The following is an 18,989-nucleotide window of genomic DNA, read 5'->3' as shown; positions in this document are numbered from 1 at the left end:
GCAGTGATTTGTCGTATATGTAATATTCGGAGAAGACAGTAATTGTTGACATATTTTATATCTCTCTGTTATGAAGTTATGCAAATTAATAAAAGCACAGTGTGTAGAATCAGCTATCAGTCTCGAAATATTACTTTTGTAATCCAATCATTTTCTTTGTTGTAGGTACCTGGCTGCGGATAGCAGTGGAGATCAAAATACAAAAGAGAAAGAGAATTTACAGAAGCTACTTCAAAAAATTGAAGAGAGGCGGAAACAGAAAAAAACTATACTGAATACACTGCAAAATGAAACTGGGCATATCACTGAGAGTTCTACAGTGCCACAAGGAGGAAATGAAAGTGAAAGTGTCAACAAGAAAAAGAAAAAGAAGCGGAAGATGTCAGATACAAATGAAGCAGATAGCGAGGATGTTAAAATCGTGAGAATCACAGAGACTGTAGATGTCATCTCTAATGATGCACAAACTGATCCTATAAAGTTTGAAGAGTCATATCAGACTGAAAATGAAATAAAAGATTCAAATGAAGTGGATAATGGAGAGAATTTACCTGAAAGTGAATTCACTGTTCTTGGATCTGATAGCTTTGCAAAGAAACAAAAGGTAATTTTGGAAAGTAAAGCCACATGTCTGATAAGAGTTACTAGCTTGCCCGAATTCACGTTACTCGATATTTGCATTTACATAGTTCAGTGGTGCATTACTTCTAACTTTTAGAACAATACTTACTAAATTTCTTTTTGTTTCCATGGCAGTGAGTAACGCATGGCCAGGTATTTCACCTTGTCAGTAATGTCATAAGTGGAATAATCACATTTGCTGGCTAATGGATGATGAATGTGATTTTGAGCTGCCGACTATTGTCTTGCTCTAACATGAAGCTGTTACATGTGCTTGTATTTATTAGATGTAGTGGACAACACAGTTTAGATGTTATTAAAGTCCTGAGAAGGGTGGTACACAGGTAAAACACTGGACTCTGTTCATAAGGAGTGGGACTTAAACCCCTACCCAATATCCAGGTTTAGTATTGTTACAGTTTCCATAAATCAATGTAAGTAAATTATGCGTTGGTTTCTTCAAAACTGCCACACCATATTTCTTTCTCCATCCTGAAATCTGAACATGTAGTCCACCTCCAGTAACATCAGTGTCAACAGGGTGGTAAAAGCTGTTCCTCGTGTATCCTCACCACTAAGCCACTATTGAATGCAGCCAAACATAAAATTGTAAGGTAAAGTGAAAGTTTTCCATTACAAAATTGCTTGCAGACAGCCAGTTTTAATGCCTTCAGTGAACATACAGTCACAGATCTGTAGTTGCTCCAATTTAAGAAGTTTGTCTTTTAATAGCGTTTTGAGTTAGATACACTCAACAGTACATCGTAACTTATGTTAAACAGATATTTGCAATAAGCAGTTAATTGTGTCATAACACAACATGTGTTACGACATAATTGCAGAAACTCACTCTCGGCTCAGACGTGATGTGGGATTTTGAAGTCATCCAGTTTTTTGGTACACAAGGGGCTATGTATAGGAATGAAATGGAAATGGGGTCAAACTGAGATTTTTCCGGTCTCTGGGATTGTAAACAGTACAGAATGACTCAGGTGTTAAGCTAAAGAAGCTGTGGAAGCAATAGCTGTTGCATGCTCTGTTCAAAAGACAGTGCTTAAATGACGACAGGCAAAAGATAATAGAAATTAATTCGTCTGTAAAAAGATTGATGTGCAAACCATGCAACTACTACCATTGCCATACCTTAATAATAAATCTAGTGAGAAACCAAGGAAATTCTTGTACTATGTAAAATTGATGAGTGGGTCTAAGGCTTCCATCCAGTCACTCATTGATCAGTCTGTGGTGGCAGTAAAAGATATCAAATATGAAGATAATGTTTTAAATTTCATTTTTAAGAAATTGTTTGTACAGGAGAATTTTACAAACGCTGTGTCATTTGAGCATCACACAGATTCCCATGTTGAGGGCGTAGTAATTGGCATCCCTGCTGTAGCTGAAAGCAAATTAAGTTGCTATGTTGTGATGGACAACATGGAAGTATTACAGAGATGATTTGGGAACTGACCGAAGGTAAGGCGACGTTCTTTTCGAGAAGCATTCTTGAGAAAATTTGGAGAACCAGCTTTTGAGACAGACTGCAGAACAATTGTACTTACGCCAGTGTACATTTTGTGTAGGGGCCACAAACATAAGATTAGAGAGATTAGCTCTTGTATGGAAGCATGTAGATAGTTGTTTTTCCCTTGCTCCATTTACAAGTGGAACAGGAAAGGAAATGACAAGTAATGGTACAGGATACCTTCAGACAAGCACTGTACAGCGGCTTGCAGAATACATACGTAAGTGTACATAGATGAGGCTTACTAGATTCTCAAGTCAGTTAGTGGAAGAAACGGTCACCCTGGCTTATAAGATTTGGGTGCACACAGTAACGTATCTGCTATGGCCAAGCATGTGTTTGCGATCGCTTAAATAATACTGTTTCTTTGGCAGCTCACTGGAGCATTCCAGGTGGCTTCTATAACCGAGCCTCTGAACTGTATGGATGCACAGTCTCTGGAATTGCGCATGTCATGAGTGAAGGTACATCAGTATGATATGACAGATCACAAGCCATGATGGTGCCAATTCTACTGTTTTTGTTTGAACCCTTAGATTCAAATGCTCATCACGGTGTAAGTGACATATAGGCATAGGTACATGTAGACAATGTATGATGGAAACCAGTAACCCTAGCCCAGAGGTACGTTACATACAAGGAAGTTTTGCAAGTCCTTAAGGTATACTTACATAGGATCTGCTGTAGGCTTGTTTATCCTAGGCAACTGTCACTGGATCTCTTCTGTTTGCTGGAACTCATGAAGCTCTGCCTTGTGTGGCATTTGAAGACCTCTCTATATGGGATTGAGGCTGTTTGCTTATGGGTGATATATGGCTGTGTCACTTTTTTACCTCCAATTCGCAATCGGTGAGCATGAAATCAGTGGTTTCTCAATGTGTGTGTTATCTTAATGAACTGATAAAAGTGATTTGTGGGCCTCTTTCAAAGTTACAAATCTTAGAGCTAATATTCAAACTTGGATTATTATTGTTATTTTATCATCATCATCATTATTATTATCATCCCCTCAATCTTTCATGATTCAGTCATTACAATGTGCTATCCTGTTGTAAGAAATTATTAATTCTTTATTTTTATATTTGGTCTTTTTCTTCTCTTAGTACTAACCTCTGTTTTCACAATCATTTAATTAATTTTAAATACAAAATAAACTTGCAATATTATTAAGGATGGTAGTAGTTGTAGCTTCAGACCAGTTCTCTATTCCACTACTCCAAACCAACCCCCACCCTTCCCTGCCCTCAAAAGAATTCGTTAAACAATGAATGAGAAATCACCAGATACCAATCTGACCTCGTTGTTGCTCCATTTGTGATGACTTCATTGTCAGTTGGCTATCCTTATTCACTGTAGCAGTAATGGCTAAAATTTCATTATTATTTTGAGGGGCACTTGATGGAAAGCTGAGTAATGTGCTTGCACAGAAGTGAAAACTGTGACTGTCCTCTTGCCCATCCCCCCTTTCTCCTTCTGTATTTCCTTATCTCTCCAACCTTCAGTAAATTTGGAAGTAGAATAATCATGGCATTGAGAACAACACAGGAACCCTTATTTTTATAATTATGTCAGTTATATACTTCCATCACTTGTCAGACTAGTGTGAAAAAAGTGAAGTCTAGGACTTTTCTTTCATTTATGCCCTACAGAGTTGTGTATTGTGTGGTGTTTGTACTAGAATTTCCTAACATCTATACAACATGTCAATTTTATATATTTTCATCAATCATTCCTGAATTTTCTGTTGTAAATTGGCATGTTGTGATGAAAAGAATACTTATTATGCCGTGTATGTCAACACCAAGTGTGCACAATCTGAATCTGTTGAGACACACTACATGAAATTGTTCACAAGGCCGTAGATATAAGGGGCAATCAAAAAGTATCTGAGGACATTGCTGCAGCATATATGCAATGTAGTAGACTCTGATGGAGGATATTAGCATCAACATATAGGCAATAGATTAGTGTGGCATTCGTGTCTTTCCAGCATGCAAGCAGGAAATGCAAAAACGTGAACTATCAGGTGTCTTTACCAAACGCCTCAAAACTCGTCCAATGTGTTATTTTTTTCTCAGCTTTTGAAGGAAAAACAAAGGTAGGCATCTGAGGATGAAGAAAGTCTATGGGACAGCAGTCACCATTGTGGAATGTTGTGCCAAGTTCCATGCTGCTCACAATTTGATACGAGACACCGGTCGATTGGAGAGACTAACACCAACTGTGGTACACTTGTGCACCCACCCTATAGTCCCAATCTTCTCCCATGTGAGTATCACACCTTCGGTCTCTTAAAAAAGACCTCGAAGGGTCGACAGTTCCTGTTGGCCGAGTGTGTACACTACACAGTTACAGACTTCTTTGTGCAGGTACCTTCAACACTGTGGGTTGGTGGAATGATTACCTCAGTGCTCACAGTGATTTTTTGCAAGTGGCATACCGATTCTCGACTGTACAGCCTTTGAATGGAAGTTATTGAGTGCCCCATATATGTTCTCCCACTCTCCCTTCAGTGAAAATCAGGAATGTCCAAAGTTTCAGAGACACTCGTGTTCTCTGCACAACACACATGTTTACCAAAGAGACACATTCACTTTGAAAGTCAGGTTGAGGAAGTACACAGATCACTCTGTTTATTCCTATTCCACTACTCCATCCCCATCCCCAACCCAACCACCTCCCCCTCACCCCACCCCCACCTGACACCTCCCACCCTCACAAAAAAAACAAAGAAAGAAAACCAGTCAAACAATGAGAGATTACCAATCCCAGTCTGACCTCGTTGCTCCATTTGTGACGGCATTGTTATCAGTGGACAATCTACGTTAATTGTAGCAGTAACGGCTCTCTAGTGCATGCAGTTCTGAGAGAATAGGAAGTGTTGTCCATAAAAATTTTGTCTGTATCCTGTGTGTAACATATTGTTGCACTGACTGCAACCAATTTCATTCCCTAGTAACCATGGCATGAAGATAATGCAGTAGTGAATTGATCGTGGCTCCTGACCAGGCTACAGCTCCATTTCCATTGTAGTGTACAAACAAGAGTTTGTGTAGACCACAGTGTGTGTGTGCGCACTGTGACACTTTTTTGACCGTAGCCATCTGCCTGCTGTTATTGTCTTCTTCAGTCTGAGATTGGTTTGAGGCAGTTGTCCACAATAGGCTACCCTGTACAAATCATTTCACCTCTTCGTAACTGCTGCAATTAAATTCATTTGAATCTGCTTTCTGTATTCAAGCATTGATCTCCCACTACAATTTTTACACCCATGCCAAATTTATGATAACCACATTGCCTCAGAATGTGTACTATCAACCAATCCCTTCTGTCAGTCAAGTTCTGTCATGAATTTAGTTTCTCATCAATTTTATTCAGTATCTCTTCATTTGTTATCCTGCCATCCCCCCTCTTCTTCAGCGTCCCTTTGTAGAATCAAATTTCATAAGTTTATGTTCTCTTCCTGCCTGAACTACTTATTTTTCAAGTTTCACTTCTGTATAAGCATACACTCATGAAAAATACCTTCAAAAAAGCCCTCCTAACACTTTAATATTGTATAGCAGGTTTTTTTTCCCCAAAACATCCTTTTTGTACTGTCAGTGTGCATTTTACATCCTCTGTGCTTTGACCATTTTCAGTTATTTGATTGCCAAGATAGCAACGTTTGTTTCTCTTATAGTCTCATTTTGAGACACATACCAGTTCCATTCAATTGCTCTTCCAAGTCCCTTGCTGTCTCTGAGAAAATTACAATGTCATCTGCAAATTTCAAAGTTTTTATTTCTTCTCCCATAACTTTCATTCCCTTTATAAATTTCTCATCAGGTTCCTTTACTGTTTGCTTATTGTAAACTGGGGCTAGGCCACAACCCTGCCTCACTTCTTCCTCAACTGCTGCTTCCCTTTTGTGTCCTTCAACACTTGGAGCCTTTTTTTTTTTTTTTTACTCCCCATGTTGTATCCCAGCCACAGTCAAAATTCAAAGAGTATAGTCCAGTCAAAATTGTCATTTGCTTTCTCTAAATCTACAAATGCAGGTTTGCCTTTCTTCAACCTAGCATTTAGGATATGTCATAAGGTCAGTTATTGCCTGTTATATAGCTGCATTTCTCCAGAAACAAACTGGTCTTCACTCAGGTTCGCCTTTGCCAGTTTTTCCATTCTTCTGTGAATAGTTTTTGTAAGTATTTTGCAACCATGTCTTATTAAACTGACTGATTGTTAAAACGTATCTCCAGGGCACAGGCATTCCAGAACCATCCCTGCTTCCTCTGCAGTGTACTACTGCTCTGCAATCCTTACTCCATGCATCACATCTCCGAAATTAAATCCCTTGCTCTCCAGCACCTGGATGGGTGTTCCAGAGACCATCTCCATAAATTATCCAACTTGCTGATATCCTACTGCCACCTCAGGGAACCACTATCAAACCTGTATCATACCCACAGTGTTCCTCCTCATCCACCCCTCATAGCAGCTAATCTCTGCCTAGCTGATTCTTTCAACTTGCCACATCCCTCAAAACTTCCTACCAACCCTCCACCAAATCCAGAGCCAAAACATTCCTGTAACTCTGTTGGTAACCTTTCCACCAAAACCCTCAGCACCACAGAAGTTTCATTTCTATCCAAAGGCCTCACTTTTAGCCCTACACCCAAATTTAACCATGCTGGACTTGTCAAAAACCTATTCTCCTTCTCCTACTCCCTACTATGGAAGCACTTTTTTGCTGTCAGTCCCTCCTACCAAAACCACTCTAATGCCAAAATTGAATCCTGCCTTTCCAGTTCACACCATCATCCAAGTGTGATCTCCCCCCACCTCCCCCTGCTCCCACCTGCTGGTCACCTTCCAGGAATTCCTTACCTCCAACTTAGCCTCTACCATCCGTCCCAGGTCCCTCTCCCACTACACCAACCTTTCTGTAGAAGAAAGAACAACCATACACAATTTCAAAACAAATCCTCACCTATTCATACTACTTGCAGGCAAAGGTTCCACCACAGTTGTTATGAATCGCAGTGACTACCTGGCAGAAGGCCTCCATCAGTTGTCTGACTCCTCCACCTATAAACTTTGCCAGAGTTATCCAATCCCGGAAGTCCAACACAAACTCCAGCCCCTGCTTTAAAGCCGTAGGCTGTTCCCAGCATCTCTCCCCTGAATCCATTTGAATCCTCACCCCTATGACACCCCGCACTCCCACCTTCTATTTGCTCCCCAAAATCCACAAACCCAGCAATCCTGGATCCCCTTTTGTGGCTGGTTATTGTGCCTCCACTGGAAGAATTTCGGCACTCATTGCTGAACACCTCCAATCAGTTGGCCTTAATCTAGCCTCCCACCTCAAAGACACCTTCACTGACTCTCCACATTGTCCACCCTTTTACCTCCTGGTTCCCTATTCGTGACTGTTGACACCACGTCTCCACACACTAACATCCCTCATGCTATTGAACACTACCTCTCCCAATGTCCTTCAGAGTCGAAATTCACTACCGCATTCCTCTTACACCTTACTAACTTGATTGTAACCCACAACTGCTATTTGAAGGGAATGTGTGTAAACAAATCCACGGCACAGCCATGGACACCCACATGGCACCCTCCTATGCCAACCTTTTTATGGGCTATCTAGAGGAGACCTTCTAGCCTCACAAAACACCAAACTCCTAGTCTAGTTCAACTTCATTGATGATATCTTCATGATCTCAACCCAGGGCCAAGACATCCTCTCTTCATTCCTTCACGACCTCAACATCTTATCTTCCATCTGCTTCACATGGTCCTCCTCAACCCAGCATGCCACCTAGATGTTGACCGCCAGCTCTCTGATGGCTCCACCCGCATCTCTGTCCACATTAAACCCACCAATTATTTTCAGTTAATGCCCAAATTTTAGTTTTTGGAGTTTCTCCCCATTGAGTCTCTCTTAAGCTGAACTTACTTCCTTGTAGTAGAGATATGCACACTCCATGTTAGGTGCTTCTTCTTCTGACCCCACAAAACTTATTCTTCTTGACCATGTAGGTAATGTAAATTTCATTTATTGGACTACTCCTATACAGGGTGGTTCTTTGATAGTTACCGGGCCAAATATCTCATGAAATAAGCATCAAACAAAAAAACTGCAAAGAACGAAACTCATCTAGCTTGAAGGGGGAAACCAGATGATGCTATGGTTGGCCCACTAGATGGCACTGCCATAGGTCAAACGGATATCACCTGCGTTTTTTAAATAGGAACCCCCATTTTTTATTGCATATTTGTGTAGTATGTAAAGAAATATGAATGTTTTAGTTGGACCACTTTTTTCGCTTTATGATAGATGGCGCTTTAATAGTCACAAACCGTATAAGCTCGTGGTATCATGTAACATTCCGCCAGTGCGGACGGTATTTACTTCGTGATACATTAACCGTGTTAAATTGGACCGTTTACCAATTGCGGAAAAGGTCGATATCGTGTTGATGGTTGATGTATGGCTATTGCGATCAAAATGCCCAATGGGCATGTGCTATGTATGCTGCTCGGTATCCTGGATGACATCATCCAAGTGTACGGACCGTTCACAGGATAGTTAAGTTATTTAAGGAAACAGGAAGTGTTCATCCACATTTGACATGTCAACCACGACCTGCAACAAATGATGATGCCCAAGTAGGTGTTTTAACTGCTGTCGCGGCTAATCCGCACATCGGTAGCAGACAAATTGCGCGAGAATTGGGAATCTCAAAAAGTTCGGTGTTGAGAATGCTACATCAACATCGATTGCACCCGTACCATATTTCTATGCACCAGGAATTGCGTTGCGACGACTTTGAACGTCGTGTACAGTTCTGCCACTGGCCACAAGAGAAATTACGGGACAATGATGGATTTTTTGCACGTGTTCTATTTAGCGATGAAGCGATAACGTAAACTGGCTTAATATGCACTATTGGGCAAAGGAACATCCACGATGGCTGCGACGAGTGGAACATCAGTGACCTTGGTGGGTTAATGTATGGCGCGGCTTACAGGAGGAAGGATAATTGGCCCCCATTTTATCGATGGCAATCTAAATGGTTCAGTGTATGCTGATTTTTTACGTAATGTTCTACCGATGTTACTACAAGATGTTTCACTGCATGACAGAATGGCGATGTACTTCCAATATGATGGATGTCCGGCACATAGCTCGCGTGCAGTTGAAGCTGTATTGAAAAGCATATTTCATGACAGGTGGATTGGTCATCAAAGCACCATCCAATGGCCTGCGCGTTCACCGGATCTGAAGTCCCCGGATTTCTTTCTGTGGGGAAAGTTGAAGGATGTTTGCTATCGTGATCCACCGACAACACCTGACAACATGCGTCAGCGCAATGTCCGTGCATGTGCGAACATTACAGAAGGTGAACTACTTGCTTTTGAGAGGAATGTCGCTACACGTATAGCCAAATGCATTGAGGTTGACAGACATCATTTTGAGCATTTATTGCATTAATGTGGTATTTACAAGTAATCACATTTCAACAGCATGCATTCTCAGAAATGATAAGTTCACAAAGGTACATGTATCACATTGGAACAACCGAAATAAAATGTTCAAATGTACCTACTTTCTGTATTTTAATTTAAAAAACTTACCTATTACCAACTGATGGTCTAAAATTGTGAACCATATGTTTGTGACTATTACAGTGCCATCTATCACAAAGCGAAAAAAGTGGTCCAACTAAAACATTCATATTTCTTGATGTACTACACGAATATTTAATAAAAAATAGCTGGTTCAGTTGACCTATGGAACACCATCTAGTGGGCCAACCATAGCGCCATCTGATTCCACGCTTCAAGCTAGACAAGTTTCGTTCTTTGTAGTTTTTTTCGTTTGGCACTTATTTCGTGAGATATTTGGTCCGGTCACGATCAATACGCAGGTGCACATCATGTGACATGGCATTTAGGTATTGGACGGAAGATAACTGAATAACTTCTTGGTTTTGTTTCAATAATAATTATTATTCAGGCAACACAAATGGCTACCACACACATCTTACAAAAATACGTCCTCTCTACTTGAGAACTAAAGAGAGGGTCTCTCATTTAACAAAAAAAATTTAATAGAATTTTTTATCATTTGTTATCCGCCTTCTGGCGTAGCAAAATATATCTTTATCGGCGCTTACAGCGGCCGCGCTAATAATTATTATCATTGGTTTTAAATTTTTGTCATAGCTTGTTGGGGCTTTTCATTATGTACCTATACACTTTCCATTCCCCATTGCCTTCACCATTTCTGTCTCCTCCAGATTGCTGCTTGCTTCCCACATGACGTTGCATTCCGGCCCAAGATGCTGCAATTGGCAGTCGTTTGTGTGTGTGTGTGTGTGTGTGTGTGTGTGTGTGTGTGTGTGTGTGTGTGTTGTCCTCTTTACTGATGAAGGCTGTAGCTGAGTGCTATAAGTGAGTGTCTTTTAATCATGCCTGTCTGCAACTTGATGTGTGTTCTTAATGGTAAATAGCAATCTTATCTTTTCTTACATTGATTGCTAATATTCATACCTGTCAGCACATGCTTTCTTTGGAACTGAAATTATTACATTCTTTTGTAAATGCAAGGGTATTCTGTCTGTCTCTTATATCTTGCACAATATGTAGAATACTTTTTTCATGACTGGCTGTACCAAGGCTATCAGTATTTCTGATTAAATCTCGTCTGCTCTCCGGTCCTTGTTTTTACTCAGGTCTTTCAATGCTGTGTCAAGTTCTTCTTGCTCAATCATATTTCTCATCTCATCTGGCATTAGGCAAATCTTGCACCTGGATTTCAGCAGGAATATGATCCCTGTGGTAAGTGACTGGATCTGGGAGGTGCGTTGGAATGGTCTACGATGTTGTGTAGGGTGTGTGGGTGATGGAACACCATTTTATGAGAGGTGGAAGGATCTTGCGTAGGATTCCCCCCGTCTAAGGCCCCATTGTAGATAATCAAAGCCCTGATGAAGGATGTGGTTGTTATTCCATTTGAGTATGGCATCGGATAACAAAGGGGCACTCCTTTGTGGCTGGTTCATGGAGGTAGGGGGGGGGGGGGGTTATGATGGCATGAGAAATCTGTTTGCAGGCTATATCCGGGGATAGTGCCTGTCTGTGAATGTCTTTGTGAGACTCTCAGCATACTGGGCAGGTGAGCTCTTTTCACTGCAGATATGTCATTCCCGTTGTACAGTGAGGATTTTTTTGTTTGGAAGGGATGGAAACTGTCAAAACATAGGCACTGTTGGTGGTTGGTGTGTTCAATGTGGACAGAGGAGTGGATGGAGTCATCCGAAAGAAGATGGTCAACATGCAGCTGGGTTGAGGAGGACCATGCAAAATGGATGGGAAAGGATAGGTGGTGTTGAGGTTGTGAAGTAGCAGCAAAACCATGGGTATGAGGGATTTTGGTGTGTAGTGGAGTAGTGTCAACATTGACGAGTAGGGATGATGATGATGGTGATGGTTAGTGTTTAATGTCCTGTCGACAACGAGGTCATTAGAGACGGGGCGCAAGCTCGGGTTAGGGAAGGATTGGGAAGAAAATCGGCCATGCCCTTTGAAAGGAACCATCCCGGCATTTGCCTGAAACGATTTAGGGAAAGACGAGTAGGGATCCAAGAGGTAAAAGTGATGGAGATGTGGAGAGTCAGTGAAGCTTCCTTCACTAGTTGGTATCTTTGACGTGTGAGGCTAGATTTTGGCAGTTGGTTGATGGTGTTGTCCAGTGTGGGTAGAAATTCTTTCAGTGGTGGCACAATAGCCAGCTACAAAGGGGTGTCCAGAATTGTTGATTTTGTGGATTTTTGGGCAGCTTGTAGAAGGTGGGTGTGTGGGGTGTCATAGTGGTGGGGAGGGTTATAGATTCAGGGAAGAGGTTCTGGGAAGGGCCTAAGGCTTTAAGCGAGGATTGGAGGTTATGTTTGGCTTCTGGGATGGCAGAGTGTATAGGTGAAGGAGTCAGACAAATAGCCAAGGCCGTGTGCCAGGTAGTCATTGCAATTCATAATGACAGTGCTGGAACTTTCGCGTGCCAATAGAATGATTAAATGAAGATTTGTTTTGAGGTTGTGAATGGCCAACCTTTCTTCTCCCAAAAGGTTTGCGCTCGGAGGAAGGGTTTGGGGAAAGATGGTGGGGATAGGTTGGAGTTAAGGAATTCCTGGAAGGAGACCAGGGGTTGGTTAGTTGTGAGAGGGGGAGGTGGTATGAAGTGGGAGAGGCAGAGCTCAGTATCGGGATTAGATGGCTTTGGTTGGAGAGATTGGTGGCAAAGGAGTGTTACCATTGTTGGGATTGGAGAAGGAGAGTGGCTAAATTTGGATGTAGGACTGAAGGTGAGGCCCTTGGATAGGATTGAACTTTTTGTGGGACTGGGAATTTTGGTGGAAAAGTTAACAGCATTGTTTCGGCTCTGGATGTAGGGTAGTGTTGGTAGGGTGTTTGAGGGATGTAACACAATGGTGCGGGAAGAAGTGTGATCAATAGGAATAATTATAATTATTGCTGTGAAGAATTTGGGGCACAAGAAGCTGCACCAGTAATCCACTCAGTCACTCAGTGGTGTGTTGCGCACACACGAGACCATTGATGCAATGCAACTCGGATGTCGGACGATGTTCAGTTTGGAAGGCTGTGAAAAAAAAAAATAGAAAAGAATGAAAAAAATTGACAATGAGTAGAACAATACTTTAGATAGTAGTAACAAAGGAAAACATTACATGGTTGTGGGATGAAAGAAGCTGTTACGCAAAATCAAAGAGCGGAAATTCGAGGTTGGACTATCAATAATTATGAATAGAATAGATTGCTACTCACTTTTTAAACTCTCTAACCTATTCAGCTGATTAAGGGATCAAATATTTCACACCATGACCCATACGCTGTCAGTTTTGTATCAGACAGAGCTCAACCATTACAGCTGTTAGGAGTGTTTGTAAATTTACATAAATGCTTAATTTGAAGTATTGGATAAAAACAGCAGCTGAAAAGTACAGAAGGATAAACAGTGGCCTTTTTCAAAGCAGTTGTTTTTCTCATAACATAAATATATAGAGTAATTACCATAATTAGTACTATGAGTAGGTGATTAGCACTAGTTATAAATTTTTGTTGGTACATGTTATTGAAACTGTTAGCAATGACTCCTTCTGCAAGTTATAAATTAACTTTAAACAATGGAAAATCCAGGATGGATGTAACATTATTATGAGAAGGAAAGTGTCACTCACCATACAGCGGAGATGCTGAGTCAAAGATAGCCAGATCATAAAGACTCCTCCAGAACCTCAACAACTTCTCCCCCATTTGCTTCGCCTTATCCTACTCAAAACAACAAGCCACCTTCCTAGATGTTGACTCCACCTCAAAGATAGCTACATCAGTACCTCTGTCCTTGTCAAACGCACTAACCACCAGAAATACCTCCACATAGACAGCTGCCAACCATTCTGTACCAAGAAGTCCCTTCTGTACAGCCTAGCTACCCATGATCATTGCATCTGCAGTGATGAGCAGTCCCTCTCGAAATATACCATGGGTCTCACTGAAGCCTTAACTGACTGTAATTATCCTCCCAACCTTGTTCAAAACAAAATCTCCCACGCCTTATCTTTCCAGTCTCCCACCACCTCCCAATGTCCCACTATCCAGCCGCAGAGGAGCATTCCCCTTGTAACTCAGTACCACCCAGTACTGGAGCAGCTGAATTACATTCTCCACCAGCATTTTGATTGCCTCTCATCATGCCCTGAAATGATAAATGTCCTTCCCACCCTTTCCACAGTGGTATTCCGCCGTCCACCGAACCTACACAATATACTCGTCCATCCTTACACAACCCCTGCTCCCAATTTCTTACCTCAAGGCTCATACACCTGTAGACTAAGATGAAAGACCTGTCCCATACATCCTTCCGCCACCACCTGCTCCAGTCCAGTCACTATCATCACCTAGCCCATCAAAGGCAGGACTACCTGTGAAACCAGTCATGTGGTCTACAAGCTAAGCTGCAACCACTGTGCTGCATTCTATGTAGGCATGACAACTAACAAGCTGTCTGTCCACATGAATGGCCATCGAAAAGTGGACCACCCTCTTGCTGAATACGCTGACAAATGTGATATCCTTCATTTCAATGACTGCTTCACAGTGTGCGCCATGTGGAATCTTCCCACCAACAGTAGCTTTTCTGAATTGCACGGGTGGGGAACTTTCCCTGCAATACATTCTAGTTTCCGTAACCCTCCTGGCCTCAACCTTCCTTAGTCACTGTCCTCACTCATCCAGCCCCTTCCCTTTCCCTACTTCAGCACTATACAGCCTCATTCCACCACAACCACCCAGTCTTCTTATGTCTTTCATTTCTGCTACTTCCTTCCCACCTCCCCCCACCTCTCCTCTGCCCTCTGTCTAACGTGCAGCACTTAATTGTCCACAATCCCCACCATTCTATCCCTTCATATCCGTGCACCGGCCGCCTCCTTACCCCCACCCAGTCGCCACTCCCATCATGCACTGGTGGTGCTGCTAGCAATGTGATTTCAGTTGCCTGAGCCTGCAGTCTGTCTGTCTGTCTGTGTGTGTGTGTGTGTGTGTGTGTGTGTGTGTGTGTGTGTATTGTTGATGAAGGCCAGTGGCCAAAACCTTCAATTGTTTTTTCACTGAAGTTGAAGTCGTATCATTATCTGAATAGTGGCTGTGCAAGAGAAGCCTACAGTAGCGTCGTATTTACTTAGAGATTCGAGAAATCAGTAGCTTCATTAGCTTTGTATGGAACATACTTTTAGCCATCTCATCAAAATAAAATACAAAATAAATTACTATATTGCATGGTTATGAATTTCTGAACATAATGTTTCTTCTTGTATGAATTTGTGCTGCACTTCAGTATGAATGGAGCCAACAGCTGAAGAGCCACATAACTCAGTTTTAGCAGCTTAAAAATCCCAGCTGACACCTATTGACTTTTAAGTCCAACACAGGGTGTCTACTCAGTGATGAAGTGACCATTTGTCCTCATCATATAGTGCCCAGTTGACCAGGCTAGCAGATAAACTGAGAATATTGACTGGCATATTTTGCCTTCATCATTTAGTGCCCAGTTGACCAGACTAGCAAATAAACTGAGAATATTGACTTACATATTTTGCCTGCCCACAGACTGGCAAAAATTAGCAAGCACTTTCGTTCAGCTTCTTATGTAGATCTATAATTGGCCATGTGTCAAATACTTAGCACTAGTTTTATGACTGCTGAAGAGTTACATAAAATGAAGTTTGCCATACACAGAACTTGATAGCTAATGAAGTTGCACTTTGAAGTGGTTTCTCCTAATGAAATACAGCCATTTCTGAGTTGGCTATTCAGCATTTCATTTTGAAAAACCAAGCACATCATCTTAAAACTTTGAAAGAAAATTAAAATTTTGCAGAAAGCCACTCAATTGTTGCTCATGTTTCTTTGTGATGTTTCCATAGGGTAAGCAGTCAAGCTACTGTACACCTCATTGTAATTTATGTGTCAGAAAATGCTCAAATGCTGTAAATAATAATAATAATAAAACATTTTGTGTATTGTGGGTACAGCATAACAGCTGTTCAATATTTTTGTAACAGTTAGGAGAACTTCTCGAAACTGAAGGTAATATAATTACAGAAAATTTTGTACTGTAGTGAGGAATCTACTGGCCTGTACAAACAATTTAAAAGTCATATCTATTTGTGTTACATCACCATGATTCTGATATAAAGACTGAATTGAATTTCTTTACAGCCAGCCTTGGCAAGTTTGTATGTGACGGGTTTTGAGCAACTGTCAAATCTACATCTCTATCTACATCTATATCCATACTCCGCAAGCCATCTGACAGTGTGTGGCGGAGGGTACCCTGAGTACCTCTATCGGTTCTCCCTTCTATTCCAGTCTCGTATTGTTTGTGGAAAGAAGGATTGTCTGTATGTCTCTGTGTGGGCTCTAATCTCTCTGATTTTATCCTCATGGTCTCTTCACGAGATATACGTAGGAGGGAGCAATATACTGCTTGACTCTTTGGTAAAGGTGTGTTCTCGAAACTTTAACAAAAGCCCGTACCGAGCCACAGAGCGTCTCTCCTGCAGAGTCTTCCACTGGAGTTTATCTATCATCTCCGTAACACTTTCGCAATTACTAAATGACCATGTAACGAAGCGCACTGCTCTCCGTTGGATCTTCTCTATCTCTTTTATCAACCCTATCTGGTACGGATCCCACACTGCCGAGCAGTATTCAAGCAGTGGGCGAACAAGTGTACTGTAACCTACTTCCTTTGTTTTCGGATTGCATTTCCTTAGGATTCTTCCAATGAATCTCAGTCTGGCATCTGCTTTACCAACGATCAACTTTATATGATCATTCCATTTGAAATCACTCCTAATGCGTACTCCCAGATAATTTATGGAATTAACTGCTTCCAGTTGTTGACCAGCTATTTTGTAGGTAAATGATAAGGGATCTATCTTTCTATGTATTCGCAGCACATTACACTTGTCTACATTGAGATTTAATTGCCATTCCCTGCACCATGTGCCAATTCGCTGCAGATCCTCCTGCATTTCAGTACAATTTTCCATTGTTACAACCTCTCGATACACCACAGCATCATCAGCAAAAAGCCTCAGTGAACTTCCGATGTCACCCACAAGGTCATTCATGTATATTGTGAGTAGCAACGGTCCTATGACACTCCCCTGCGGCACACCTGAAATCACTCTTGCTCCGGAAGACTTCTCTCTATTGAGAGTGACATGCTGTTTTCTGTTTTCTAGGAACTCATCAATCCAATCACACAATTGGTCTGATAGTCCATATGCTCTTACTTTGTTCATTAAACGACTGTGGGGAACTGTATCGAACGCCTTGCGGAAGTAAGGAAACACGGCATCTACCTGTGAACCCATGTCTATGGCTCTCTGAGTCTCGTGGACAAATAGCGCGAGCTGGGTTTCACACGACCGTCTTTTTCGAAACCCATGCTGATTCCTACAGGGTAGATTTCTAGTCTCCAGAAAAGTCATTATACTCGAACATAATACGTGTTCCAAAATTCTACAACTGATCGACGTTAGAGATATAGGTCTATAGTTCTGCACATCTGTTCAACGTCCCTTCTTGAAAATGGGGATGACCTGTGCCCTTTTCCAATCCTTTGGAATGCTACGCTGTTCTAGAGACCTACGGTACACCGCTGCAAGAAGGGGGACAAGTTTCTTCACTTACTCTGTGTCAAATCGAACTGGTATCCCATCAGGTCCAGCGGCCTTTCCTCTTTTGAGCGATTTTAATTGTTTCTCTATCCCTCTGTTGTCTATTTTAATATCTACCATTTTGTCACCTGTGCGACAATCTAGAGAAGGAACTACAGTGCAGTCATCCTCTGTGAAACAGCTTTGGAAAAAGACATTTAGTATTTTGGCCTTTAGTCTGTCATCCTCTGTTTCAGTACCATTTTGGTCACAGAGTGTCTGGACATTTTGTTTTGATCCACCTACCGCTTTGACATAAGACCAAAATTTCTTGGAATATTCTGCCAAGTCATTACATAGAACTTTACTTTTGAATTCATTGAACACCTCTCGCGTAGCCCTCCTCACACTAAATTTCGCTTCACGTAATTTTTGTTTGTCTGCAAGGCTTTGGCTGTGTTTATATTTGCTGTGAAGTTCCCTTTGCTTCCACAGTAGTTTTCGAACTCTGTTGTTGTACCATGGTGGCTCTTTTCCATCTCTTACAATCTTGCTTGGCACATACTCATCTAACGCATATTGTACGATGGTTTTGAATTTTGTCCACTGATCCCCAACACTATCTGTACTTGAGACAAAACTTCTTTGTTGAGCCGTCAGGTACTCTGTAATCTGCTTTTTGTCACTTTTGCTAAACAGAAAAATCTTCCTATCTTTTTTTAATATTTCTATTTACAGCTGAAATCATTGATGCCGTAACCGTTTTATGATCGCTGATTCCCTGTTCTGCGTTAACTGTTTCAAATAGTTCGGGTCTGTTTGTCACCAGAAGGTCTAATATGTTATCGCCACGAGTCGGTTCTCTGTTTAAATGCTCAAGGTAGTTTTCAGATAAAGCACTTTTAAAAATTTCACTGGGTTCTTTGTCCCTGCCACCCGTTATGAACTTTTGAGTCTCCCAGTCTATATCCGGCAAATTAAAACCTCCGCCCAGAACTATAACATGGTGGGAAAATCTACTCGAAATATTTTCCAAATTATCCTTCAGGTGCTCAGCCACAACAGCTGCTGAGCCAGGGGGCCAATAGAGACATCCAATTACCATGTCTGAGCCTGCTTTAGCCATGACCTTCACCCAAGTTATTTCACATTTCGGATCTCCTTCAATTTCCTCCGATACTATTTCACTTCTTATTGCTGTAAACACGCCTCCCCCTTCATTGTCCAGCCTGTCTCTGCGGTATACATTACAATCTGAGTTTAGGATTTCATTACTGTATACGTCTGGTTTCAGCGAACTTTCTGTCCCCAAATGATAGGCTGTGAAGGCTACTTGCAGCACTTTAAAGAAAACAAAATTTGAATACAGTGTAATTCCCTCACATTTTTCCACCAAAACTCTGCAACAATAAAATTCACATTTGTTGAAAATGCTCTGATAGAATCAGCTAAAATGGGGCAAGCAGAAAAGTTTTCTTCCGTATCTAGCATTTACTAGAACAAGAGAAAATTGTGAGTGCATTCCAGTTAATTTGCAAAGGATTCCAGAAAAACAACAATCTGGAGACTTGATGTCATTTGCTGCCACAGCGTTGAATTCA

The 18,989-nt window shown here is 41.4% G+C and overlaps 1 protein-coding gene across 4 annotated transcripts in view; it reads left to right on the top strand.

The window, feature by feature from the left end:
• LOC126267968 (probable ATP-dependent RNA helicase Dbp73D) overlaps window positions 1-18,989 on the top strand; it is a 143,122-nt gene that overhangs the window by 33,540 nt on the left and 90,593 nt on the right. For 3 of the 4 annotated variants that reach the window (XM_049973313.1, XM_049973312.1, XM_049973315.1), the window contains one exon: window positions 166-604. In XM_049973313.1, coding sequence (XP_049829270.1) covers window positions 166-604 — 439 coding nt within the window. Of the gene's footprint in view, window positions 1-120; window positions 605-18,989 lie in introns of all 4 variants that reach the window. The other variant, XM_049973314.1, reaches the window with a different exon arrangement.

The sequence above is a fragment of the Schistocerca gregaria genome, chromosome 4, assembly GCF_023897955.1.
Source record: "Schistocerca gregaria isolate iqSchGreg1 chromosome 4, iqSchGreg1.2, whole genome shotgun sequence".
NCBI classification, from domain to species: Eukaryota; Metazoa; Arthropoda; class Insecta; order Orthoptera; family Acrididae; genus Schistocerca; species Schistocerca gregaria.
This window is presented reverse-complemented; position numbering and strand designations above follow the sequence as displayed.